The sequence below is a fragment of the Callorhinus ursinus genome, unplaced genomic scaffold, assembly GCF_003265705.2.
Source record: "Callorhinus ursinus isolate GAN/ISIS: 27379988/994484 unplaced genomic scaffold, GSC_fseal_2.0 scaffold8, whole genome shotgun sequence".
In the NCBI taxonomy this organism is placed as follows: domain Eukaryota; kingdom Metazoa; phylum Chordata; class Mammalia; order Carnivora; family Otariidae; genus Callorhinus; species Callorhinus ursinus.
Genome location: NW_027397070.1, coordinates 72,827,165 through 72,844,109, shown reverse-complemented (window position 1 = coordinate 72,844,109; position 16,945 = coordinate 72,827,165). Strand labels below are relative to the sequence as shown.

At 60.0% G+C, this 16,945-nt stretch overlaps 2 protein-coding genes across 4 annotated transcripts in view; one reads left to right on the top strand and one right to left on the bottom strand.

Annotated features, from left to right (window-relative positions):
- BRF1 (BRF1 general transcription factor IIIB subunit) overlaps window positions 1–16,945 on the top strand; it is a 45,871-nt gene that overhangs the window by 11,067 nt on the left and 17,859 nt on the right. For 2 of the 3 annotated variants that reach the window (XM_025869240.2, XM_073895963.1), the window contains 2 exons: window positions 10,946–10,977; window positions 13,432–13,504. In XM_025869240.2, coding sequence (XP_025725025.1) covers window positions 10,946–10,977; window positions 13,432–13,504 — 105 coding nt within the window. The remainder of the gene's footprint in view (window positions 1–10,945; window positions 10,978–13,431; window positions 13,505–16,945) is intronic. The other variant, XM_073895962.1, reaches the window with a different exon arrangement.
- On the bottom strand, window positions 14,857–16,920 carry BTBD6 (BTB domain containing 6). Its single transcript, XM_025869241.2, has 4 exons — window positions 16,541–16,920; window positions 16,360–16,450; window positions 16,115–16,233; window positions 14,857–16,022 (listed from the first exon to the last, which is right to left on the bottom strand). Exons 1-4 carry the CDS (start codon window positions 16,906–16,908, stop codon window positions 14,990–14,992), a joined length of 1,611 nt encoding a protein of 536 aa, XP_025725026.2. The 5' UTR covers window positions 16,909–16,920; the 3' UTR covers window positions 14,857–14,989.

The following is a 16,945-nucleotide window of genomic DNA, read 5'->3' as shown; positions in this document are numbered from 1 at the left end:
CTTGTGCTTGGGCCACCTGCACCCCTGCACGGCGCTGGCAGAATTCCGGCTGGTGCTTCCCCTGGGAGAGCCTTGTGGGCTTCCTCGCCCTCCACCCTGGCTGTCCGCCATCCCTCTGGGCTCCGTTCACCTCTGGTCCCGTGTCCTTGTTTCATGTAGCACGGCCTCCGGTGGTTTCCTGCAGGTGGTCTCCCTCCACCAGTGCTCTTGGGGACGGCCTGGTGGACTCCAGGATTTGGACAGCAGTGCCCACAGTCTTCTGCTCCCGGGCTCCTGTCGAGCAGCTGGGTGCCCCAACCCTGGGCTCTGCCTGGGGTGGGCGTGCTGTTCCCTGGAGGCCTTTGTTCTCTCCAAGCTGTGGACCCAGAGTCCCTGCCGCGGCCTCTCGAGCCGCTTACGGTTCCTCCCTTGGCCTCACTCTTGCTCACGGCACAGCCCGCCATCTGCCTGCTCGCGTGTTCTCCTGGCTCCCACTTCCCCTTCACTTCGGGGGACTCTTTCTCCTGCCACGTCTCTTCATTGCTGCTCCCGTGTCTCCAGCTGGAGGAGCTCTTTGTTTCTTGCTTGTTCAGAGGGCAGCACAGGCCGGGACTGTCCCTTCTGCCACCAGCCCCCAGCCCACCTTTACCTGCTTCCCTCTGCCCCTCCCTGTATGTCTCCAAGGACAACCAAGGAGTTTAAAGAAAATGTTTTTATTTTATTTATTTATTTTTAAAATATTTTATTTATTTATTTGACATAGAGAGACAGAGTGAGCACAAGCAGGGGGAGTGGCAGGCAGAGGCAGAGAGAGAAGCAGACTCCCCACAGAGAAGGGGGAGCCCGATGCGGGACTCGATCCCGGGACTCCGGGACCATGACCTGAGCCGAAGGCAGTCGTTTAACCGACTGAGCCACCCAGGCGCCCAAGAAAATGTTTTTAAATAACTATTTTCTAGATGAGTTTTAGGTTCACAGTGAGATTGTGGGAGAGGTACAGCGATTTCCCGGGGGCCCCACCCCCCACGCACGTCCCCCTCTGGTGCAGCCCCCCCCCCCCCCAGGCGGTGCGTCGGTTACACTGATGAACCTGTGTAGGCACATTAGCCCCGGAGTCCGTGTTCACCGGGAGCTCACTCCTCTGATGGGCCCTGCTGGGTGTCTGTGTAGCCGACAGGCCCGTGGTTGAGAGACGGCCGCGGGGCGGCTGGTTGGCATGTGTGAGAGGCAGCTGGTGTCACTGGGCACAGGAAGTTGCAGATTCAAAGCCACCAGACGCTGACGTGGAGCGGGCTGCCTGCACCGCGTGCTGGCCAGCCGGGGGCTTCTGGAGCCCTGGGGCTGCTGGCCCAGCAGGTCAGTCCTGCCCTGAGCACTGTGCGCGGCTGTGTCCTGGGTCCAGGCCCGGGCCAGGTGTCTGTGTGGCAAGTAGCCTCCCCTCTCGGCTGCGTCCATCCTGGTGGGACCTTCCTGTGGGCAGAACTCTAAGTGAGGCTCACCTTCACGGCGTGTCCTTTACGGCTGATGTGTGCACCGCTTTGCCTGCCCCAGGTCGTGGAAATACTCTCATGGGGTCCCTTCCAGAAGCTTTCGGTTTTACGGGTCCCCTTGGAGTTTAGGATTTCTTTTTTTTTTTTTTTTTTAAACAGACCATTTACAGTTTTTTTTTTTTTAAGTTTTTATTTATTTATTTGACAGAGACAGACACAGCGAGAGAGAGAACACAAGCAGGGGGAGTGGCAGAGGGAGAAGCAGGCTTCCCGCAGAGCAGGGAGCCCGATGCGGGGCTCGATCCCAGGACCCTGGGATCATGACCTGAGCCGAAGGCAGACGCTTAACGACTGAGCCACCCAGGCAGCCCAGAGTTTGGGATTTCTGAGGGGTCGGGTTTGCTTCTCTGCACGGGCCGTCCAGCACACGGTGCGCGAGGGTCTGCCACCGGCGTCTCGGAGCCCTCCTGTGGTCCGCTCGCCTGCCTGTGGGCCAATAGCAGACTGCCAGAACTGCGGCTCAGCCATGATCTGAGGACTGGGAGGGGGAGGCCTCCAGCCACAGCCACCCTGCTGCCTCGGGCGTCTGCACTGCCCTTGGCCCTCTGTCCTTCTGTGCAAGGTTTTGAATCAGGTTGTCTATTCCTGTGAGAAGTCTTGTGTGATTTTTTGATTAGGGTTTATGGATCCACTTGTGGGGGATTGAAAAAGACATTGATGTGAACGATATTGATTCTTTCAATCAGTGACTATCCCTTGTTTCTTCTGGGGTTCCCTACTTGCGGCGACCTTGTGTTACTTTGGACGAGGGGCCTTTCCCATGCTTTGTTCGCTTTATTCCTGAACAAGTGTTTGCACGAACGTCGACGGCCTCTTGGTGATGCACACAAAGACCGTCCAGTTTCATACATTGATGTTATGCCCGAGAGTACAAAATTCAGTTATTAATCTTCCTGTTTGAATGTCGGGATCTCTCGTTTCCTTAGCGTGCCTGTGTGCGGCCAACTCTAGTTCATCCCTTCCGATCTGTGTGTCTGTCACCCGCGTGGCGTGCCTGCCACTGAGGGAGGCATCCTTGGCTGTTCCTGGGCCACGGATGGTGCTGTCCACGCCCACTGTGGAAGTCTGTGGGCTCTGGCAGACGCCCTTTATCAGGTGGAGGACATGTCCTCTCTCCTGCTGCCGAGGGCTCTTGTCAGGAAGGGCGTGAGTCTCCCACGTGTTTGTCAGTGTGACCATCATGTGGGGTCTGTCCCTTAAAAGGTGCTGAGCTGAATCGCACTGACTTTCAGAAGGTAGAGCAGCCTTGGCCGTGGCGTGTTACCCTCTGTAGACACTGCCGGGCGTCTCTGCCCGTGTCGCATGGGAAGTTGTGTGGTTGGTCTGTGTTGCTGTTCCTCTTGTTGTGTCCTTGTCAGGGGGATGTCGCACTCGGTGGCTTGGAGGCCGTCAGCGCTGTTTCTTCTTTAGACGTCTGGGCGAGTCCACCACAGAGCCCTCTGGGCCTTCAGCATTTTTGTGGCAGTGTCGCAATTATGGATTCCATTTCGGCAACACGCACAGCAGCGTTCAGACCTGGTGCCTGTCTGTCGGTTGTGCTCCATTTTATCTTGCAAGGCACCGTTCCCATGATTTCAGACCCCACCTGTGTTGGTGTAAAGTCATCATACCTGCTCGGCACGCTGCCCCGCGGTACAGGCCCCCTCCCCGTCTCCCGCCGGTGCTCCGTGCTCCTCTTCCTTTGCTCCACCTTGCTGGGACGCTGCCAGCTGTATGAGTCTTTTTTTCGGGGTGAGGGTTTACGGAGATGTAACCCACATACCGCGCAGTTGACCCAGTAGAGCCCAGGACTCAGCGGGGCCCTTGCCCTGTCGCCTGGGAAGCAGCCCCGCCCCGGAGCCCCCGTGTCTCGGGCCACGGTCTGCGGTCTGTCCGGCTCTGTGGGTCTGTTCTGGGCGGCTCAGGGGGTGCAGGCGCACGCGCAGGATGTCGTGGGCACTCCATGTTAAACCGTGTGCGGCACCACCAGGTGGTTGTGCCCATGCCCGCCCACGGAGGGGGCGCCTCTGTGTCCTCCCGAGGAGCCAGACTTCTGCCTGGTCATTGACCTGTGGTGCACGCTTACTTTCTGTGTCATTGATTGCTTTCTGTTTTTCTTCTCCTTCTGTTTTCTTTGGGTTTGACTTACTATTTTTCTTGCTTCCAAGACCGATGCTCAGGTTCTTGATTGTAGTCTTTCTGTTTTTCTAGTAACAGCACTTGAGACTCTGAATTTCCCTCTAGACCGAGCTTAGTGACATCACACAGCTTTGATGTGTCACCTTCTTATCATCACTCTGCTCCAGAATATTTTCTAATTGTCATTGTTACTTTGTCTCAGGTCCCTGAGTCCCGTAGAAGTCTACTGAGTGTTTTGAGAACAGTTGGGGGTTTTCTTATCTTTGTATGATCAGTTTCCAGCGCAGCTGTGTGTGGGCCCGGGCATCCACCGAACGTGGTCCCGCATTTCCTGTGCCTTGATTCGCAGCTCAGCGCATGGTCCACTGGTAGTGGTATGTTTCGGGAGAATGCCTGTCCATGGTTGCTGGGCAGAGTGCTCTTGGAATACCAATCAGGTCACGGTCACCTCATCCCTGCTGACATCTGCCTGCCAGACGAGAAGGAGAGCGCTGAGCCTCTCGCGTCTTTCCCCCGACCCCGCTGGCTCCTGTTGTGCTGGGGCGGCCTTGTTGGGAGGATGCAGACCGGACACGGTCTCTCCCCTGGGGGGGATGACTCTGAGCCTCACGGAACATCCCCTGATGACCGAGCACCTCTCCCTGCGATTCTCCTGCATCCGACGCGGTCCAGGGACACCTGCGCTCTCTCTTCGTGTGTGCGCGGTCCGTCTCTTCCATCTGGAGATCCGGTCCCTCCTGACATAGTTCACACTGTCTCCTGTGAGCAGCGTATAACTGTGTGTGTCTCTAATTTTTTAATCCAGTCTTAAAATATTAAACGTCTTACTGGTATATTTGTGTTTAATTCCACCACTGTTTTTCTGTTCATTCCATTAGTCTTTGGTTCTCTCCTTCTCGCCACCTGTCAGAGAAGTCGGGTATTTTGTCCTGTTTTCCTTTAAACAGCTTGTCTGTTCTGCACATACTTGTCACCGTTTTGCCCACCGCCCTAGTGGTTCCATCCTGTGCCGTGACTTCGCAGAGTCTGCCTCACTGCAGCGCCCACGCCCCCCGGGTCACACGGACCACGTGGACCCCACGGCGCTGCCTCACCGTTGCCGCCGCTGCCTGATCCTGTAGGCTCATTCACACTTCCCCGTCGTCACCCTTCCCATCCTGATTTTGTGCGCTGGTCCGGACCATTCTCCTCCGTGTTTGGTCTGCCTGCTGGAAAGATTTCCTCCGCTCTGATTTGTGTGGAACATCTTCACTTGGCAGATGTTTGGGGTGGCTGGTGGTCGTTTCTGCGGCATCCGCCGGCCACCCTGCTCCCCAGCTCCCTGTCCTGTCGAGGGTCCAAGGGACTCTGCATCTTCTCTCAGCTCCCCTTGCTGCTGCTGGGAGGGGGTACCTTTGTCCTGTTGTTTGTAGAGCTGCTAGGATTGGTGGCTTTGTGTATTTTGTCTGTTCTGGGCGAGTCGGGGGCAGCGTGCTGTCCGGTCCAGTGTGTGCCCCCCTTTCCCTTCTGGGCTCCAGGCCCACGCACAGCATCCCGTCCCACCTCGGGTTTGGGGGTTCCCGTTCTGTTTGTTTTCCTTCCCTCTCTGTTTCAGTCTGAGTGTTCTCCAGTGACCTGAGTTCCCTCGACCTTTCCTTGGCCCTGTCTAACCGTGTATTAAACCTATCTATTAAATAACTTCCTAATTTCAATTATCACTTTTTATTAGATTCTAAGTCTTTGGTAAAATTCCCCCATCTCTTAAGTTACGTGAAAGTCTTTAATAGCCCACAGGAGGGTCATTGGTGGTTCTGTTTTTACTGGTATTTATTTGGTCTTGCCTGCTCTCATGCTTGGTAAGTTTTTATTGAATTGATGGATATCGTGTTTGAAAAACGGTGGGGCCTGTGTGTAATTGTTCCCCGGAGGGGGTTTCACACCCTGTGGCGGGCAGGCGGTGAGCGGGAAGCTAGGCTGGCCCCCTCACCGTGAGCCTTGGCCCTTTCCCCCCCCGTTCCCACTCTTTCCACACTCACTGCTGCTGGGTACGGTCTGCAGGGAGCCTGTACGCACGCCGTTTGGCCCACTTCTGGCAGGTGCTGCCTGCTCTTGACGGTCCGGCCCCTTGAGCCTGGCTGTCTGGGAAACGCCCGCACCCTCAGCGTCACCTTCCCCCCAGCAGGACTCTGTGCGCCCAGGCCTCTGTGCTTGGCCCTCTTTCTTTTGAGGGTCTTCCCCACAGGCGTGGCTCCTAGTTGCTCTCCTGCGTGTGTCTGGCTTTTTGGATTGCTCTCCTGTGCGTCGTGCTGGAGGGTGACGTTGCACGCTCTCATGGTGGTGAGCCACAGCCCCTCCTAGCCTGGCATTCACCCCTGCTGGCTCTTTCTGCTTCTGCAGCCGGGCCCTGGGTGGGGTTTGCCTCCAGCTGCGGGTGAGCCTTCCCTGACTGAAGTCAGGCCTTGCTCCCTCCTTGCCTGGACTCCCCGTGGCTCTCCTCATGGCTCTCCCTGTGGCCACCAGGCTGCAGCTTCCGGCTCCAGCCTCCCTTCCCCTCCCCTCTTCTCAGCCACAGCAGCTCCTAGCATCAGGAGTGCTGACCTTCCCAGAGCCCCCCAGTCAGAGATGCTGGCCTGCCTCCAGCCAGTAGGGAGTGGACACCTGCAGCACAGTGGTCAGTGGGATGCCTGAGTGAGGGCTGCACCGGGGCTCGTGCTGCTTAGCGCCTCGCTGAGCCTGAGCCCCACGCGCAGGTGTGCTGAGCTGGCAGCCGCCAGCACAGGATGGACCATCTCTGTGTGCCGGGGCTGCAGGCCTGAGCTCTGCCCTCCCCCAGCAGTCAGGGAGGCAGGGCCACTGGTGCGCTGGTGCACGCAGCTGACCTGGGATCTGGCCCGAGGCCCTTCCCACACTGCTTCCTGGCCCGGGCCCTGGCACAGAGCTGGGAGGGCGGGCTCTAGGCACCTCTGGACTGTGGGCATGGCATGCAGAGTGATGATGGTGGCCTGTGTCGGTTATCTGGAGAGTGACTACACAAGGGAGACCCCACCACAGGATGCGCCTGCCGGGGCCTGTGTCTGGGAGCAGGTGTACTGTGCCGGGGATATGGACTGTTCCGGGAGCAGGATCAGTGCACACGGGAAGTGGGCGCCAGAGAGTGTGTGTGTGTGTGTGTGTGTGTGCGCGCGCGCGCTGAGTGTGCACGGGGAGCGTGAGCCGGGGGTGTGTGTGCGCTGAGTGTGCACGGGGAGCGTGAGCGGGTGTGTGTGTGCGCGCTGAGTGTGCACGGGGAGCGTGAGCGGGTGTGTGTGTGTGCGCTGAGTGTGCACGGGAGCGTGAACCGGGGGTGTGCGCTGAGTGTGCACGGGGAGCGTGAGCTGGTGTGTGTGTGCTGAGTGTGCACGGGGAGCAGGCGCTGGGGTGTGTGTGTGCTGAGTGCACGGGGAGCGTGAGCCGGTGTGTGTGTGTGTGTGCTGAGTGTGTACATGGGGAGCGTGAGCTGGGGGGGGGTGTGCGCGCGGGGAGCGTGAGCCAGTGTGTGTGCATGTGTGTGTGCTGAGTGTGTACGCGGGGAGCGTGGGCCGGGTGTGTGTGCTGAGTGTGAGCGGGGAGCGGGCGCCAGTGTGTGTGTGTGCTGTGTGCGTGGGGAGCGTGAGCGGGTGTGTGTGCTGAGTGTGCACGGGGAGCGTGAGCCAGTGTGTGTGCATGTGTGTGCTGAGTGTGCACGGGGAGCGGGCGCCGGTGTGTGTGCGCGCTGAGTGTGAGCAGGGAGCGCGAGCCGGTGTGTGTGTGTGCGCTGAGTGTGCACGGGAGCGTGAGCCGGTGTGTGTGTGTGTGTGCTGTGTGCACGGGGAGCACGAGCCGGTGTGTGTGTGTGCTGAGTGTGTGCATGGGGAGCATGAGCCGGTGTGTGTGTGCTGAGTGTGCACGGGGAGCGTGAGCTGGTGTGTGTGTGTGCTGAGTGTGCACGGGGAGCAGGTGCTAGGGTGTGTGTGTGTGTGTGCTGAGTGTGTACGCGGGGAGCGTGGGCCGGTGTGTGTGCTGAGTGTGAGCGGGAAGCGGGCGCCGGTGTGTGTGCTGAGTGTGCGTGGGGAGCGTGAGCTGGTGTGTGCTGAGTGTGCACGGGGAGCGTGAGCCAATGTGTGTGCTGAGTGTGCACGGGGAGCGGGCGCCGGTGTGTGTGTGCGCTGTGTGAGCAGGGAGCGCGAGCCGGTGTGTGTGCGTGTGTGTGTGCAGGGAGCGTGAGCCAGTGTGTGTGCTGAGTGTGCACGGGGAGCGGGCGCCCGTGTGTGTGCGTGCGTGCTGAGTGTGCACGGGGGTGGGCGCCGGGGTGTGTGTGTGTGCTGAGTGTGTGTGTGGGGAGCGTGAGCTGGTGTGTGTGTGCGCGCGCTGAGTGTGCGTGGGGAGTGTGAGCCAGTGTGTGTGTGCGCGCGCGCGCTGAGTGTGAGCGGGGAGTGTGAGCCGGTGTGTGTGTGTGTGTGCTGAGTGTGTGCGCGGGCGCCGGCGCCCTGCAGGGTACTCATTCTTCTGCCAGGCGCAGCTGGCGCAGTGGCAGGGCCTTGAGGGTTCCTGGTGGCCTCTGTCCTTGCTGGGGCATGGCTGTGAGTACCTCTCTAAACAGAGACGTGCTGGGGGCGCCTGGGTGGCTCAGATGGTTAAGCGTCTGCCTTCGGCTCAGGTCATGATCCCAGGGTCCTGGGATCGAGTCCCGCATCGGGCTCCCTGCTCAGCGGGGAGCCTGCTTCTCCCTCTGCCTCTCTCTCTCTCTCTCCGTCTCTCATGAATAAATAAAGTCTTTAAAAAAAAAAAAAAAACAGAGATGTGCTGGGCCCATAAATAAGTGCCACATGGTGTGGCTGCCTGGGCAAAGATGAGTCCGAGCTAGAGCTGCCTGCGGAAGGGGATGTGGGTCGGACAGTGCACAGTGGACGCTGCTGGGCAGGTCACCCTCTTGCGTCAGGTGCAGGGGTCCGCTCCTTGGTGCTGACTGTGCCGCCATTCCCGACCTCCCTGTCTCTCTCTGTCGGGGCTGGGAGTGACAGTACCGGCTCGTAGCGTAGCCACCCCACCGTCCCCACCCTCGTCTGCTGGACGCACACGCACCGCTTGCCAGACCTTCTGTTGGACTGGACGTCAGAGCTGTTTGTCTGGTGCTCCCCTCGGGCACCCTGACGAAGGACGCGGCGTGAGGTTGTCCAGTAATCTCGTGTGCTTTTGCCTTTCAATCTGTCTACTTTTCTACTTACTGAAAACGGGCCTGAGTTTAAGTCAAGTCTGATGGTTCTTCGGAAACAGCACACAGGCCAGCCAGATGGTGTCCTGAGGGCCCTGGCATGGCGGCTGGGAGCGCCGGCCCAGGCACACTTCCTCAAAGCCCGCTGGTGGTCTGCAGGAGCCCCCTGCGTTGTGGTCTGTTTGGACTCTCAGGAGTGTCTAGAATCTTCTGACGGTGTTTTGTCTGCCGCCATTCTCTGCATTTACACATCTCTTCCAGGGCCGGCACTCCAAGCTGGTGCTCACTGAGCAGAAGTCCCACCGGGCAGGGCACGTCAGGGACCAGGAGGGAGGCCGTCAGATGAGCTCAGCACCAGCAGACAGGCTTCATCCGTGCTGACTTTTTTAGGATTCCAGCAAATTTGGAGGTCTGCTTGGTGTCCCTGTGCCAGGAAGGTTAGGAGTAGCTGCTTAGCAAAAAGGTAGAGACACAGGCCCACTGGGCCAGGCCAGACAGAAGACTTTCCAAAGCCACTAGAACACCCCTAAAGGCCTATGAGTCGGGGGACCCGCCGTGGACTGGGCCCTGAGGGCATGAGCAGGCTTGGGCCCCAGACAGGTCACGAGGGGAATGTGGATGCCCATGTAGGGACACACGCGGTTGAGCCTGCCACTGCGTCCAGGTGGCCAGTGCACACCGGCCACGTGTATTACCGCCTCTAGCATCTCAAGGACGCCAGGCCTGTGCACGCGGGTACGATGTGAACTCCAGTCTCCTCTGTGAGATGCGCGCGCTTTCCCTGTCATTTTACCATGGGGACTCTCAGACCCCTGGCGGGGTCGAAGGGACCACACAGTGGACACCTCCCCCCCTACTGTTCCCCCAGCCTCACGCTTTCCGGCACAGGCCTCTGCTGTTCCCCATAGGCCCTTCAGCTGGCAGGTCATTAATGGACTAGATTTTGGTATTGCTACATTGCTCATTTCCCTTTTGTGGGAAAATTGGCATAAAACAAAATACACAAGTATTAATGGTACCATTAGAGTTTTGCCGTATGTGTGCATCTCTGCAACCAGACCTCCCAGCAGGATCCGGGTGACACCAGCCTGCAGCCCTTTTGGTCAGGCCGACCCCGCCCCCGAGGCACCCACTGAACCCGTTTACGGTCTCTGGAGCTTTGCCTCCGGGCTTGGTTTCGTGCGTCTGTCTCGACACCACGGGTTTCCGCTCAGTCCCATAGGACGGCTCCTTTTGCTCCCTGCTCTTCTTTCCATACCTGGCCCTGCCAGCTGGTCAGTCTGCACCTGTGCCTTCTGTCATCTTGTGGCGACCCTCCCGCCCGAGTGCATGCCTTCAGAGACCGAGAAACAGGGTGCCTTTTATTCAAGGACCTTCGAGGTCGTGGTGGGGGTATCTGGGACCTCGTGGGACCTGTGGCATCAGGGACTTTCTTCTGTGTTTGGGCCCAGGGTCTCCCTCCCAACACCTGGTCTGGCTCTGACTCAGTTACCGTCTCAAAGGCACAGCAGACCCGTGAGTGACACGACGTCTCGCTGTGTCTGACCAGGAGCCTTACTCAGCGTGTGAGTGTGCGTGTCCAGCTGCATTCCAAATCACGGAGGATTTAATCTGGTTACTCTTTAGTCGTCTGCTGACGAGCGAGGACAGGTCCCATGCCAGAGTCCCTGCAGCTGTCCCCACCAGCACCGGCACCGCAGAGGTGCCCGCCGGCCACCAAGGGTGGCCCACTGTGCGTGTCTGTCCCCCAGGAGCCACGCATCATGCGGCAGACACCACATGCTGTGGCTGGCAAGCTCTCAGCAGCTGCTCGAGGGATGGTGTGAGTGTCCATGCTTCTGGTCAGTGCCCCATGGGCTGGGGGCTCCTCTGTGAAGGCCGCGCGTACTCTGAGGGCTGTGCCGCTGGCCCCGGGAGTGGTTCACAGGTTCCAGTCAGCCTGATGCCTCACTCCTCCTGGGAGATCTGGTGCCGAGCTCGGATTCACACCAAGGTCCTGTGCTGCGTGTTCAGTCTGCGCCCTGGGGAAGTGGTTGGGCAGCCGGAGCCCGTGGGCTTGGGTGCAGACATTCCTTGACTCCTACCACAGACATGCTCCTCGACCTCAGTGACCTGCTCCAGGTAGACTGGTTTCCTTCCTGAGCCCCCTTCCCAAGGGAGGCTGGGACTGGGGCTTGTGCCACCCAGGCTGGAGGCTGGTCCACAGAACAGAGGACACACCGGGGTGTGGTCTGTTTCAAAACCGGTGGGGGGGGGCAGTAAACACAGGGTCACAGCGCTGCCCTGGGAGCTGGGTGGCCCCGGCCTCAGAGCCAGTGGAAAGACCCAGGTGAAATTGGTCTGAGGGGAGATGCTTTGAGAGAAAAACAAAGGGACTCACATGCATGGATCTTCAACAATATAAAAAGCCACATTATGGTCTATTTGGGGACCCTGTCTAGGTACCAGGCAAGCATTTTCTGTTGCATCTGTTGTTTCTAAACTACTGAAGGTGATGGAAAAAGACCCAGCAAGAAGGACACCTGTGTGGGCGGGACACTTACAGGGTGGGGCCATCGAGGTTCTGCATGTGTCCCGTCCCTGGGGACAGGGGACTGGGGCAGGCAGGGGGATCGCTCCACGGGGGCTCGGAAAGAGCAGGGGGTCACGGAGAACAGACGTGACCACAGTGTGAAGGGTGTGTGCAGGACTCACAGAGATCCCACGCCTTTGAGGAAAGCTTGGTCGGGTCTGGGTGCCCTAACACACCGCAGGGCCCCCCCCCCCGCACTGACAGAGCTCAACTTCCGCGTAAGCCAGATGCTGCCTGTGGGTCTGCCTTCCCAGCTATCTTTATAAATGGCATCTCTCAGGAGTCCTGTTGAAACAGTCTGTGGCCACGCTAATAATAACCTGCTGGAATCATGGAAGCCCAGGGCTCCATGTGCGGTGCGCGGTCAGGGCGTATGCTCATAGCCTGTCCCCTCCTGAGCCTTCCCAGCAAGGACACGGAGCTGGTGCAGGGCCGCCAAGGGCTGACACAGGCTCAGGGTTCAGCTCCCGCTGAGCACCCCCTGGCAGGAACTGAGTTGGGGGGGTCCTGGCACCCCATGAAGCCGTGGCTGGCACAGGGCCACTCAGGGCCGTCTTTGTGCAGAGCCCATCCGCCCGTTGGACAGGAGTGGGAAGGCTGGCCAGCCACACCCGGCTGTGACCAGCCGCCTCCACGGAGACGAGCCACAGACACAGGGAGGGGTCCTCAGAGTCTGTGTCACTGTTTCTAATGCCTGCCGATGAATGTCAGCATCTCGGGCAGTAACACGCGTTGTACAAGCCTTTAAACATTGAACTTTTCCAGAGAACCCTTCTCTGCAGCATCCAGGTCTCCATGGGCCTGGGACAGGGTCAGGGAGGTGGGAGGTGGGGAGGGGGCAGCATACTCCGGGCAGGTGAGTTCCACTCTGGTCCAAAGGGGCATGAAGTCGGGAGGGTGAAGACGCAGGAGCTTGGGGTGTTCCTAGAAGATGCACGCTTCCACACGCACACACAGTAACACACTCACACACTGCGTGCACTCTGGTGGGCAGGCCAGGGGCAGAATCCCTTCAGAAGGCGAGGTCTGTGAGCCACCAGCCCTATGAAGGGGGCTTCCTGGAGGAGGCGGCCTGGGTGTGGAGTGCTGGCCCCCCGCACCGCACTGCACCCTCCATCTCCTCCAAGTGGACTTTGTACCATTCTGTAGTGCTCCCTGACGGCTGCAGACACCCACCTGTGCTGCCTGAGAGCCCCGGATGGGCGCTCTTGATGATTCTTCGCAGTCTTTTCTGGTGGCTTCTTTGGGCGTGAGGCTAAGGGGCCCTCATCCAGGACCTCACAGGCCAGGCTTGATAAGGCAAAGGGACTCTACAGGGAGACCAGAGGCAGGGGGCCAGGGCCAGGACACTGAGACCTGCGAGTCCCAGGGGCAGGGCAGGCCTCTCCAGCTCAGGTGGAAGGGGCTAAGCTTGGGCTTCTCCCAAATCTGCACCGTATCCAAGCAGAACAGCTTCTGCCATGCCTGTCGTCAAACACGGCTCAGAAGCCCCTCCTCACAGCCCCCCCCCCCAGGCCTTGGTCAGCACAGGACCAGCTCTTAGGACAACTCCAGGCTCCGCCGCACTGGAGGTCTGCACCCTAGAGTCCTTGAACCTGTGTTCAGTTGCAAGCAATCTGGTCAGGCGGTGGACTCCACAGCCGATTTGGATTTGATGGGGGTGGGGGGAGGGGTCACTGAGGCCTGCAGAGACCCAGGGCCATGACGGAGCTGGTCCACGGGGACACAGACAAGGATCCCAGTGAGGGAGCACGCAGGGGTGCAGAACATTCTGGATGACGCACAGCGAGCTCTGGGCTCTACCTCAGCAGTCTGTCTCGCAGATCAGTTGTTGCTGAGACAGTGCAGGGTCTGAAAAAGCTGCCTGGGATTGGGAAGCAGGGTGGGCCTGGCGGTGGGGCAGGGCTGTCAGAGACTGAACGGTGAAATGCATGTCGTAAGGAACAAAAGCAAACGTTTCCTGAGTCCCAGTGCTGTCCTCAGCTGTGGCTTCTTCCCTACAGGTGAACGTGTATGTGCTGGGGAAGACGTTCCTTCTTCTGGCAAGGGAGCTGTGCATCAACGCGCCGGCCATCGGTACGTCGGGCGGGAGGGAGTCCTGTGCAGGGACGGGCTCCACCAGGTCGTAAGAAATGTCTGAGAAGCAGCTGGGAGGCTGACAGTTTGGGGGTTACTTTTGGTTTAGAACCAGAGTGCCCATGGTCAGTCCCCGGCAGGTTGGAGGAGGGTACAGAGGGAAACGGGACCCATCTGTCCACCTGTTGAGGAATACACCTGGTGGCCGGTGCCCCGGGGAAGGCAGGACCTCTGCAGATGGAGAGGTGCTTTCTTAGCCCATTCTGCCTTCCCTGGAGCTTTGCCGAGAGGATTATTTTCACAGTCTGCTTGCGGGGGCTGCTCCCCATTTTGCCCATCATCCTCTACAAGTGTATTCTGTTTCAAGGAGGCAGAGTACAGGGCCAAGGGAGGGTGGGCTGGGGGTGCAGTCCCGGATAACCCACAGGATGGTATCCTGGGGCCAGGAAGGCAGGGTCTGGCAGGGTGGGTCAGGAGAGGGGTACAGCTACAGGGCTACACTAGGCTTGGGGGTTTCACTCCCAGCTAAGACCCTCCCCCAAGAGGCTGCGTCCCTGTGCTGAGTGACATGGTCCCTCCCTCCGGGGGTCAAGCTGAGGTTTTTCAGAAACAAAGCAGCCAGCCACAGAGTGTGCAGCCTGGGAGGACAAAGGTAAGGGGCTCAGAGAGCCTGCTTTACCCCGAAGCGTGCCTGCACAGGGGCCATCTGGGGCCTGCAGAGAGGCCCACCTCACCCTCTGCCACCCTCAAATCGGAGTCCTCCAGTAGGGCTTTGTCTGAGAGGCTGGGATGCCTCAGGAACCACGACACAAGCAGACACCTGGCCTTTTCCAGAGTGTTCTGGCCACAGACCCACAGTGGAGGCCAACAGACAGGGAGGGACAGACACGCCTCCCCAGGAGGCACTTTGTTTCTAACCAGGAACCGTGGCTTAGCACTGGAGGCTTTTTCGTGTGCTGGAAGGGACATGCCATTCACAGACACATAGGAAAGCGCGTGCCTCAGCTTCACACCCTTTCATTCGTTTCTCTCTTGATAGCTTGTTTCGTTGAAACCTTGTTACGAAAATGCAGCTAGACGTGGACTGTTTTAGGTGCCTTTTCCCAGTTTTGGATTTGAAGGGAAGGTTTCAGGTTAAGCATAGCAGTGCTGCGAATTCATGGGGGTGGGAGGGATGGCAAAGCCCACAGAGCAGGCCAGGGGGGCACCACAGGGTGGGGCCTGCAGGAAGGCCGCCTCGTGCCCCAAATGTGCCCAGCGGCCAGGACTCAGAAGCCCTGGCTCTCGCCGTGTAGGAAGAGCATCGAGTTCCAGCTCTGGGCTGCTGCTGACTACGAACGAGAGAGAGAGAAAAAAAGGAAGCGAAGCCTTTAATGGTGTCGGTGAGGCAACCGGCAGGGGGAAGGGGCCTGCTGCACTTCCCTTCCCAGCGGGTGCACCTCCTCCCAATGCGCATCATAGCGCGTCCATGCTACCCCCGGCAGTTCAGGCATAGAAGATGAGCTCGGGGATCTGCCCACCCTGGACCCCGGTCCCGTTGGTGCTGTCTGAGGAGCACTGGAACTGGAAGGTCACCTTCCCACACTGTACTTCTGTCATGCCCTCCTGCCCAAAGTAGCTGAGCTCGCTGCCGTCCAGGACGGCGCTGGCCGTGTAGAAGGTGTCCTGTTCCACCTGCACGGGGTGTTCAAACCACACTGAGAAGGTATTGCTGGAGCCGTCCGACACAAACTTGGTCAGGTTCTGAGCCAGGACCACCCCCAGCCGCTTCAGTTCAATCTTGACGCTGTACTCGGCTTTCCCGGAGCTGGACCCGTACAGGCCCAGCCCCGCGACGAACACCCTCCTGTCCACGGCGAACTGGATGCTGTCACAGCGCCCACGGTAACGCCACTGATTGCTACGATAGGCAGAAGACTGGAAGCGGTGGCACCGCTGCGGGGCCAGGCCCTTCCTCTTGGTCAGGGGGAAGTTGAGCAGCGGCTTGTTGGCCGCCGTGTACCATAGGAAGATGTTGTGGGTCTCCTCCAGGGTCAGGATGTCTGACTGGGCAGCACCGTTGGCAAACTCCTCCAGGGTCATGGTGGGAATTCGGACCAGGTAGAGGGCAGGCCCCAAAACGTGCCTCTTGTTGCGCGGGGTGACCGGCAAGCCCTGTCTCTTGCACTCTGCCTCAGCCCAGTTCAGGACGGCCTCGAAGACCACTGCCTCCTTGGCGTTGAGGGCCTCCCGTGTCACGATGATTTCCAGCGTCTGCCAGTCGATTTCACAGAAGCCTTCAGACCTCAGGGCCATCTCGGCCTGTGCATCAATGACCTCCCAGCAGCGCTGGGTCAGCTCCGGCTCCTCGAACAGCCGGCTCTGGGACAGCAAGATGCAGGCGTTCTTGGCTTCCAGACTCGTCTCCAGAAAAGTGACACAGGCTTTCGCTAGAGCGGGGACAATGTACTTCTTGGCTGCATAAAGGGTGGCCAGCACCGTGTCGGCTTCCAGGTCAATCTCGTCGCTGTACATGTACCTGGGCAGGGTGGAGGCCGCGTCACAGGCTGCTCTGCGCGCGCCAGGCAGCTGCACCCACCCCCTCCCTGCGCCCTCACGCAGCGCACTTACTTTAACAAGATCAGAAAAGCTGCAGGCTCCACGTCGGGGATGTGGATTTCTGACTTGATTTCTGCCAAGTCGCCGTAAAACATGGCATAGAAGACAGAGCTCCCGACAGCCAAGACATACTGCGGAGAGACAAGCTGCCCTGAGCCCTCCCTGCCCCCAGCGGATGCCAGGATGGGATGCCAGGACGCCACACCCGAGGGGAGGGCACAGTCGCTGCTCGGGAGCTGGGCCGAGCGTCCGCTCACCTTGTGGGCAGGCACCCTGCGGGCCGCCCCCGGGGGCCCCACGATGAAGTGCACGTCGGCCATGAGTTCGTTGTTGAACATCAGCGCGTTCCTGCAAAGGGCAGAGGCACACGGCTCGGGGGTCGGGCCGGGGCGGGGGCGGGGGCGCGGGGCGCGGGGCGCGAGCGCGGCCCGGGCTCACCTCTCGCGCAGGGTCGGGTGGAAGGACTGCCAGTTGGGGCTCTCCAAGTTGTTGTTGTCTGGCACGGGCGGCGCGGGCGCGGACGGCGGCGGGGCGGGCGGCGGGGCGCTGGGCGGGCCCTTCCGGCCGGCGGCGGCGGCGGCGGCGGCGTTGCTGTTGGCGATGTCCGTGACGGTGGCGGCCGCGGCGCCGGCGGCCGGGTACAGCTCCGCGGCCATCTTCGCGGGCAGGGCGGCCCCCGCGCGCGCAAGCGGTGCGCCGTGCGCCCTTGCGTCGCGCCGGGGCCGGGGGGGCGGCTCTGCGAGCACCAGGAGCGCCGTGAGGCACTGCGCCACCCGGCCGTGCAGACAGGCCAGGGGCAGCAGCATGGGGGCCGCCCCGCCCGCCGGCGCGCAGCCCGCAGCC